The sequence below is a fragment of the Castanea sativa genome, chromosome 10, assembly GCF_040712315.1.
Source record: "Castanea sativa cultivar Marrone di Chiusa Pesio chromosome 10, ASM4071231v1".
NCBI lineage: Eukaryota > Viridiplantae > Streptophyta > Magnoliopsida > Fagales > Fagaceae > Castanea > Castanea sativa.
In genome coordinates, this window is record NC_134022.1 from 18,715,673 (window position 1) to 18,725,672 (window position 10,000).

At 34.8% G+C, this 10,000-nt stretch overlaps 1 protein-coding gene across 1 annotated transcript; it reads left to right on the plus strand.

The window, feature by feature from the left end:
* Positions 1-6,118: 6,118 nt before the first annotated feature.
* On the plus strand, positions 6,119-8,969 carry LOC142611666 (protein LIFEGUARD 2). The gene is made up of 4 exons (XM_075783764.1): positions 6,119-6,742; positions 6,839-6,952; positions 8,356-8,513; positions 8,637-8,969. Exons 1-4 carry the CDS (start codon positions 6,493-6,495, stop codon positions 8,841-8,843), a joined length of 729 nt encoding a protein of 242 aa, XP_075639879.1. The 5' UTR covers positions 6,119-6,492; the 3' UTR covers positions 8,844-8,969.
* Positions 8,970-10,000: the final 1,031 nt, after the last annotated feature.

The following is a 10,000-nucleotide window of genomic DNA, read 5'->3' on the forward strand; positions in this document are numbered from 1 at the left end:
GTTAAATATTCCAATATTTTTGTTGGGTCTCAAAGCGTGTCGATTGAGGTTCGCATCAATGGCAATCTCCATCTCCTTGTGGTAGTCATCCACGCTCCTATAGCCTTGAGTAAGACTCTGTAATTTCTGATACAAGTCCCTATAGTAGTGACTAGGAACAAACCGCCTTCTCATGATTGCCTTCATTTCCTCCCAAGTCTCAATAGGTCTCTCATGGTTTCTCCTTCTGTTCATCACAAGTTGATCCCACCATATAATAGCATAGTCAGTAAACTCAATGACAGCGAGTTTTACCTTTTTCTCCTCGATGTAGTTGTGGCACTCAAAGATTAACTCCACCTTCTTCTCCCACTCCAAGTATGCTTCTGGATCATTTTTCCCTTGGAATGTTGGTATCTTCATTTTTATGTTTACTAGGTTCTTGTCAGTCCCATCTTGCCATCTTGGATCTCGTCGGAAACCTCTACCACGCCTTTCTCTCCTTGGCACAAACCTGCCTTCATTGTTCAGTGAAGCTTGATCTCCTTCATCTTTAAACTCATCCTCGTGGTAGTCATCAGAATCATTCATTGGAGAACGCCTTTCTTGCCTTCTTGCATTAGGGCCTCTTTGACGACGCTCCTCACGCAAAGTTGCAATAACAGTGTCTTGCCTATCTATCTGATCCCGAATCTCATTAAACACCACGTTCATGCGTTCAAATTGTTGTTGCATAGCCTGCAAAATGATGGAAGACTCCTCCCCTCCTTCCCTATTTGATGTTTCACACCTGAAAGACATACTTTTGAAACAACAAAGAATTGTTAGAAATAATTCCTCACAACACTCCCTCACGTGTTTGCACTCAAATTATGCCACTCCCACTTGCCATGGTAGCTTAGTCCATGTCCATGTCATCAAAGCACTTGAAGAGGCAAATTAATCTAGTCATTTAGCTTGTTTGACTGCCTTTAAAAGTCCAAGAATCCAAAAAAAAATGTGGGAACTTGTTTTGCTTAATTTTTGTGCTGTTTTCAAAGCTGTAATTATGACTTGCCTATTCTTGGAGGGTTGTTGATGCGAACCTCAATCGACACGCTTTGAGACCCAACAAAAATATTGGAATATTTAACCCAGGAAAGCTAAAAATCAGATTTATGATTGAAACCCTGACCCAACGTTTATAATTGAAACGCGAACCAAAGGTATAAGTTGACCTTGACCCAATGATTATAAAGAATCACGAACCAAAGGTATAAAGTTTGAACGCCACAAGGAAGAATCCTTGATAAGTTCACAGTTCTTGAAGAACCAAAAGAGAGCAAAGCCTCACCTTTTCTGAATTTTATTCAATAATATTCTATCAAAATCGTTTACAGACTTCGGGGCCTATTTAAGGACTCCACAAAACTTGACAAACAAGAAAATATATTCTAAAATAACTCCTAATTGATACCTTATCATATCAGGAATCAAGTTTGACCTAAAAAGCATTAAATGCACCTAAAAACAAGGAAAATACCTAAAAAAATGTACTAAATAATAAAACCCTAAATAAAAGTTGATTTGGTCTGAAATTAGCAGATCCAAAATAGGAAAAAATCTGTCTTAACTGATACAGAGCTGGAAAGTCAATCAGCCATTAATTCATGTCATAAATCACTCCCAATTAAGTCAGATCAGCCCTAAATAGCTTGAATTAAATTTACTACACTTTCATCTTCCTTTGAGCCAAGCTTGAAATATCCTGCGTTAGAATCAGCCCAAATCTCTTGAATCAGCCCATTAAGTGCTTCTTGGATCTTCTTGGATCTTGTTCTTGTAATAGGCCCAACTGGAACATGCAATGGATCCTTGAATGGTTGTTGATTCTCATCAGTTGTTCCAGGTATATAGATGGGTAGTACGAATTTTAAAAATTAATTTTGGTTTTCAGAAAAACTATTCCCCTTGTGAGGTCTTGTGTTCCTCTTGGTTCTTAAAAGAACTCTTGAACTTATCAAGTTAATCTTGTGGCGTTCAAACAACCAAACTTATCACCTTGATTCTTGAGAGTTTCTTAGGAATTCTTGGTGCGGCGTTTTCAATCCAACGTAGTTTTGGTGTTTCATCTGATTAGATGACGGGTTAAGGCTCAACAAATCTTATCTAACGATCTTGGGGTTCCAAACCATCATTGTTACCGGGTTTCATCACAATTGTTGGTGGAGTTCATATCACTCGACCTCCATGAAATCAAATTACATGTAAGTTTTTCTTTTTTTTTACTCGAGTTATAAAACGCAGCTATAGGTCATTAAAAATGTCACTATAGGCTCCTTAAAACATCTCCATAGAGCTTAACTCGATTTTGAGAAAATTGAGTTTCAAAAAAGGGGCATTTCTCTAATTAATTTGGGAAAGGGGACAACATGCTGATTTTTTTTCGCGAAAAGGGAAAAAGCCCATTTTGGCCCTCACAACTGACTAGACATACGAGAGTTATAACAAAATCGTGGGCAAACTGTCAATTTTTTTTAGTTGTGGATAACTGTGATTGTATTCCTGATGAGAATCAACAAGCATTCAAGGATCCATTGCATATTCCAGTTGGGCCTATTACAAGGAGCAAGATCCAAGAAAATCAAAGAAGCACTTAATGGGCTGATTCAAGAGATTTGGGCTGATTGTAACACAGGACATTCCAAGCTTGGCCCAAAGGAAGATGAAGACGTAATAAGTTTAATTCAAGCTATCTAGAGCTGATCTGGCTTAATTGGGAGTGATTTATGGCGTGGATTAATGACTGATTGACTTTTCAGCTCTATATCAGTTAATGGAGATTTTTTCCTATTTTGGAGTTGCTATTTCAGACCAAATCTACCTGAATTTAGGGTTTTTAGTATTTAGAACGTTTTTTAGCTATTTTCCTTGTTATTAAGTGCATTTAATGCTTTTTAGGTCAAATTTGATTCCTGATATGGTAAAATATCAATTAGGAGTTATTTTAGAATATATTTTCTTGTCTGTCAAGTTTTATGAAGCCCTTAAATAGGTCCTTAAGTCTATAAACGTTTTTCATAGATTTTTGAATAAAAATCAGAAAATGTGAGGTTTTGTTCTTCTTTTAGTTTTTCAGGAATTGTGAATTTATTAGGGATTCTTCCTTGTAGCGTTCAAACTTTATACCTTCGGTTCGTGATTCATTTATAATCACTGGGTCAAGGTCTATTACTTATACCTTTGGTTCGCGTTTCACTTATAAACGTTGGGTCAAGATTCTATCAAAATTTGAATTTTAGCTTTCCGGGGCAAATATTCCAATATTTTTGTTGGGTCCCAAAGCGTGTCGATTGAAGTTTGCATCAATTCCCTCTCTTCAAAGGGGAGGGGCAAGCAAAAGAAAGAGGAAACAAAGTAGTTTCCATTTAGACTTCACCTTGTAATGGCATATTGTCAACTAAAACCTTGCCCTTGGGCACCCTATTTGGATTAGCCACTTAATTGTGTTATGTTAGTCTCAATATGGTAGGACCTTTGGGGCACAAAAAGGTAGGAGTGGAGCTAGTTGGAAATATTTTACCTTTTCTAACAAATGTTTGGACAATCGCGAGAGTGTTAAAATGAAAAATAACAAAAGTTTTGAAAATAGTTATAGAATATATGAATTAGGAAATGTATTAAAAAAAAAGTAAATTATATATATAATTTAAATATATATTAAATAAATTTAAATGTATATATTTTTTTGAGAAACTAAATTTGGATATATAGTAGTATATACTATATAGTATCTACACATTGCTTACCCAAATCTTATATTTCTTCGGAGTTAGGGAAAAATCCGCGCAAGAAAGGAGGGATCAAGTGGAACAAGAAATTTGGCGGAACTACACTATTGGTCTCTAAAATTTGCCCTATATACGCAATTGGTATCTTCAGTTTAAAGTGAGCATAATTGGTCTCTCAAGTTTTAAAATTAAGTTGTATTAGTTCTTTTACTAACGGTTGGTAGTGGTGTTACTTATATGAGCTTACGGAACAATGACTTGGCATTTTCTTTAATGATGTAGCATATTTTTAATTAAAAAAAAAATACTTCCCACATTAGAAACAATATTCGAATTATTTTGAACCTATTGTATTTTGTATTTTGAACCTGGTACCAGCAAAATTAAAAAAAGTATTTTGAAAAGAGCTTCACAGAGATTATAGATTGCGTAGTGAATCAAAAATCTCTTACATTTTTCTTAATGACCAACACTACAACGGTTCCACCACTATCACCTTCTCTTTGCAAATCGTCTTTCTCTTCTCCGTCGATTCTACAATAATAAGAAAAACCCACCCACGAGAGAGAGAAGGGAAGAAAAAGCGAAGCCTTGCTGTCGTCGGTGGAGACCTAAGCTCTAGCTGCTGTTGGCAACAGCCTAAGCCCTAGTTGCCGCCAGTGACCGCACTGCTTCTCTTGCACAACCACTAAACTGTTGCCGCCTCCCTCTGCAAATTAAAACCTAATACAATCTGCCCTGCCCTCTTGAAGAATCTCAGGGGAATCAAACATAATTGAATTTATCTTCCCTAACTACAATTCATGACTAGTTATATTACTGTTTTGTAAGGCCAAAATTGAATCTCATCACATTCTTATACAATAGGATAGTCTTGAAAGTTGATACATTCATTGGCAGCAAGGAAAGAAGCTAGACAATATGGCTGGTTATGGTCAACCTTGCACCAAAGTTGATTCTGGGAAGTGGGAAAAGGAAAAAACCACTCACAATACAGTCTTACATACCTTCTGTATACATCCCTGCATAGACAATATAAGCACTGTCATGAACTCATATAAAATACAAAATACAATAGGTTCAAAATACTTCGAATATTGTTTCTAACGTGGAAACAATTTTTTTTAAAAATTTTTTTAATTAAAAACATGTCATATCATTAAAAAAAATGTTAAGTCATTGTTCCGTTGATCACGTAAGTAACATCACTAACGACAGTTAGTAAAATGATTAATACAACTTAGTTTTAAAACTTGAGGAACTAATTAAGCTCGATTTAAATTTAAGGGACTAATTGCGTGCGTAGGACAAACTTCAAAGACCTATAATGCAGTTTCGTGTGAGAAATTTTGTCATCCCACAAGTTTGAGCAATAAAAAATAAAAATAGCTTTGGAAGCCACACTGTTCCAGTCTCTCTCTCTCTCTCTCTCTCTCTCTCTTTGAGATAAAAGGTTGGTAGAGGGGGCCTATTATAATGGCTTTCTAAAGTCCAGTTTGTGTGGCTGTTTGGGCCGAGAGTCGCCTTAAATACCAAGTGGGCATCACCAAAATTGTCCTGTCTGACTTCCTATTCTTGGGGGGTCACTGCCCATCTAGTTGCTCAAGCTTCTCCTGCTTGTTCGGCCCTGATAATTGAGATCCACTATCTTCAAGGAAATAATAAAAAATAAGAATCACCGAAATAACCATTTTTACTTTTTTACATTCCTTTAGCCAATGATCGAAATATTTTTATAATAATTAACGAGGGGCCAAAAGGCGTTAAAGAAACCAATTTTTTGCTGGAAAGTTGAACAGTCCAAAGCATTTTGGCTGGAAAGAGAGTCCAATCTCCAAAAGAATATGCTATTCTCTAGATATCTCTCGTATATTCTCTCAGAATATATACCAAGTGCTCAACGATCGAACTTGGCTCCGAACAATTAACAAGATTTTCAATTTATTCGTGATAAAAACTATGGTATAAATCTTCATATTAGCCTATAAAAAAAAATAAAAAAAAGCTTCATATTATCCTATAAAATATTATCTTTAATTTATAACCATAACCAGTCATGGAAACTAATTTCTTAACAAAGTTTCAGCGTACATAATGAATAAAACTCTAATTCAGCCAAAAAAAAAAAAAAAAAAGCATAAAGATGTGTTTGGCAAGCTAATTCTAATACATTTTCACACATTTTAAACAATATTACACATATTTTGACACACTTTTTTTTTATGTATATTAAAAACACTCAAACTACTCTTCCAAACACCCCTTAAAACTCTAACTTCGACATAAAATTTGAATTTCAAAAGTCAAACCGTAAATAGATTTACATCGCACCAAGCTTCAAATAAAAGCCTTTTTTGTTTGATCTGAATAAGCAAAAGTTTGTTAACCAAGTTAAGCAATAGCATGCGTTTCCTTCTCTACAAAGTCTAGAACATTTCGGTTTCTTCCGCTTCTCAACACTCAACTCTCATCCGATTCTCAAAAAACAAGAAAAAAAAAAAAAACTCATCCGAAAATCAAAGTACACGTGTCACTCCCTCCTCCAATTGCCATAAAAAACACACGTGTAAGTCCCGACTCATCACGAACTTTCTCTAACTCTCCAAAAAAATCAAAACGCTATTTTTATTAACCAAACTCCCCTATTCCTCAGTTCAAACCCCCCAAAAAATAAAATTCCCTCACTTTCCTGAGAAAATCCTTACGAATCTAACTAAAATTCTTGTTTCTTGAGAAAAAAAAGATGTGGGACAGGCCATTTCAGAAGAGTGACGTGGAGGCCGGAGCGAGGCCTCTGTACCCAATGATGCTTGAAAGCCCGGAGCTCCGGTGGGCCTTCATTCGCAAGATCTATTCGATCTTAACCGTCCAATTGTTAGTCACAATAGCCGTTGCCGCAACAGTCGTTTCTGTCCCTCCGATCTCTCTCTTCTTCGTCAGCAGTGGGGCCGGCCTCGCTCTCTACATCGTACTCATCATCACTCCCTTCATCGGTATGTTTACAGTTACTTTTTCAGTTATTTTGTTTTTCAATCTTTTCTTTGGAAGTACTTTTGATTTTTGACTATGACTCTTTTTTTTTTTGTTAGTGTTATGTCCCTTGTTTTATTACCACCAGAAGCACCCGGTGAATTACGTATTACTTGGGATTTTTACCGTCTCGCTTGCCCTTGCGGTTGGATTGACTTGTGCATTTACCAGTGGTAAGTAATTGGTATTTTTTTTTTTTTTAAATTTCATTTTCTTTGTGAATTGAATTTGAAACCCTAATTTTAGGTTTAGGATCTTTTTAATTATGGTATTAGGGTGAATGTTCAAGAATTGGGAATGATATAATTGTATGCAGTAATGTAGGGACTATTTTGAGTGGGGTTTATTGCATTCTTGATTTAATTTCTTGATGCATGCACATATGGTGGTGAGTAATTTGGCGTCAGCACAATGTGTAAGATGTAATTGTTATTATATTAAAACACGAAATTATGATAGATGATTGAAACAATTAAGTAAATAATCAATTTTTTAAATTATTAGAGTAGTAGAGTTTTTATATTTTTTGAAACATAGGGTAGTAGAGTTTTACGAGCTCTTGTTCAATCGGCATCTCGCCCTCTTATAAGTTCTAGGTGAAGGGTGAGGCCGCTAGTTCAAAACCTATTGGGTCGTTGGATGCATTTATAATGCACCAATATTAATAGTGTGTTTTTTTAGAGTAATCTATATTAACAATTAATAAACTACTTGATATTTTGGTAGTAGAGTTTAATTAATCCAACAATGTGGTGAATCCTATTATTCGACATGTAAGCAAATACATTGGGCCATTACAACCACAGATTTAATGATTCAATTTTTATTATGTGGTACGTAGTTCATGGCTTAAGAAGTATTATTCTTAAAGGGTAATTAGTGGCAAAGCTTTTTTTTTTTTTTTAAAGGAAAAATAAATCAATTGTAGGAACTCCTTTGATCTGATTTAAAACCTTGCAGAAGCAGGAGCCTTTGTACATTGGGTAAGTCTTCTATTTAGTCCAATGCAAATCTCTTAGAGCCTTTTAATTCCTGCTAAAAATTTAGCAGACTAGACTAGATGGAGACTAGTGCTATCTCACCTCTTATCTCTTTAAATTATGGTTATGAAAACTGTATCGTTCCAATTGTCAAGTCATCAAACCATTGTGCTGAATTTGGCTTTGGCATTTTTGAATCATCAATGATCAAATTGTTGAGCTGTATTAAGTTTTGATTCGATGGGAAAGAAGTGCCATATTTGCAAAACCCTACTAAACAACAAAGAATTATTGGTTTGCTCTAAAAATACAGCCTGATTATTCAACGAGCAATGACTCAATAGTTGAACCAATAAACCATTCTGCCCGTCCCTTAATTGTTTGATGCTCAGTACCGTTTTTATAATTATGTTTATTTAATTTTAATCATTTTCAACAACTAAGCTTTGAATATAAATAAAATAGTAAGCACATATTGCACGTGGTTTCTACGATGTTCACATTGTCTAGCAAGATTGGTGTCTACTGTCTAGTTGATTTACATAATATTTAATTTGTCTAATCTTGTGAATTCTTTGATTTTTAACCACAAACAGGGAAGGTTATATTGGAATCCGTCATTCTAACAACTGTAGTCGTTGTGAGTCTCACTCTATACACATTCTGGGCAGCAAGGAGAGGCCATGATTTCAACTTCCTTGGACCCTTTTTGTTTGGTGCTGTGCTTGTTCTTATGGTCTTTGCAATGATTCAGGTATATGGATTATCCGGCATTAGTTGCCTGTATATTTAAGACACCATTTGCTATTTGTAAGTGGAAGTGAAAGTATTTGTTGCATTTGGTTTTGTGGGTTGATATTCATATATCTGGCTGCAGATTCTGTTTCCGCTGGGTAAACTATCTGTGATGATCTACGGGTGCTTGGCATCAATCATATTCTGCGGGTACATTGTTTATGACACAGACAACTTGATCAAACGCTATTCCTATGATGAGTACATCTGGGCTGCCGTCTCCTTGTATTTGGATATCATCAACCTCTTTCTATCTTTGCTAACTATTTTCAGAGCTGCTGATACCTGATAAATTCATGTTTACTCGTATATGTTTTGGAATATCTCTGTATGGTAGAATGTCAAAATGTTGTAAACCACTCTACTCTGTAAGTTGGTAAATAGTTAATCGAGTGGGATTTTTTTCATTTGCATCTGTTTCTTGTTTTCTGTTATTTGCCCATTTTGCTGATAATGGAAGCAATTTGAATCAGTTGTGCATTATTGCTTTTGCCATTGCTATTGCCTTCCATTTGGGCAAAAGGAGAGAGGTTATTGGTTGATTGGGTTGGACTGAATTCTGCATAGACTAAAATATTGGTTATCCTCCAACATATGTATGAATTGTGAATTTCGATTTCTAATAAAAAGTGAAAATTAGGCCAGCTGGGTTTATATATTGACCTTGCTAGATAATTGTTCTATGTCGTGGACTCATGAACATTCTGTTTGCTTCCATTCTATGAGTGGTCATTTGGTGAAGGGTCTGACTGAACCTCATCAAAACTTAGGGTGTGCAACACCTCTCTCTATAGGCAACATTTCTGTCTGATGTGTGATGGGTAACGTGTTAATCAACTGAAAGGATACCATACTTAAAAAATATATATATATGTGTGTGTGTGTGTATTTTTCTAGGAAATTTAGATCCTGATTGATTTAAATTATCCGAATTGACTATTATTAAACAATTAAATCAATTTTGCCCAATGGACCCAAATTTTATTATATAGTATTTAATATATCAATAAACTATGAATTCTCTTCTTCTTCTTTTTTTTTTAAAAGAAACAAATAAACAATAAATCTCAATCATCTATATCTATATAATATTTAAAAGTTTAATCAATTTGGTCAATTTTGGTCAAGTTTGTCTGTTCGGTCTAATTCGGTTTACTTCGGTTTGTTCAATTCATTTTGGTTCAATTCAATTCCTTCAGTCTACTTTAGTTCATTTTAGTGTACAGAAAAGATAGGATTGGGTTAAGTGTAATTATTCTAAATCCAAATTTCTTTAAACATATAAATCTCAAATTTGTTTTTCATATATTTAACAAATCCAAACTCATTTCATACTCATCTATTTGTGTATTTTATTTTGCTAAAAAAGAGAACTTAATATTACTTATTAAATGCTATTAAATCAGATTCAAACCTAGAGTCACTTTTTTTTTTTTTTCATAGAGC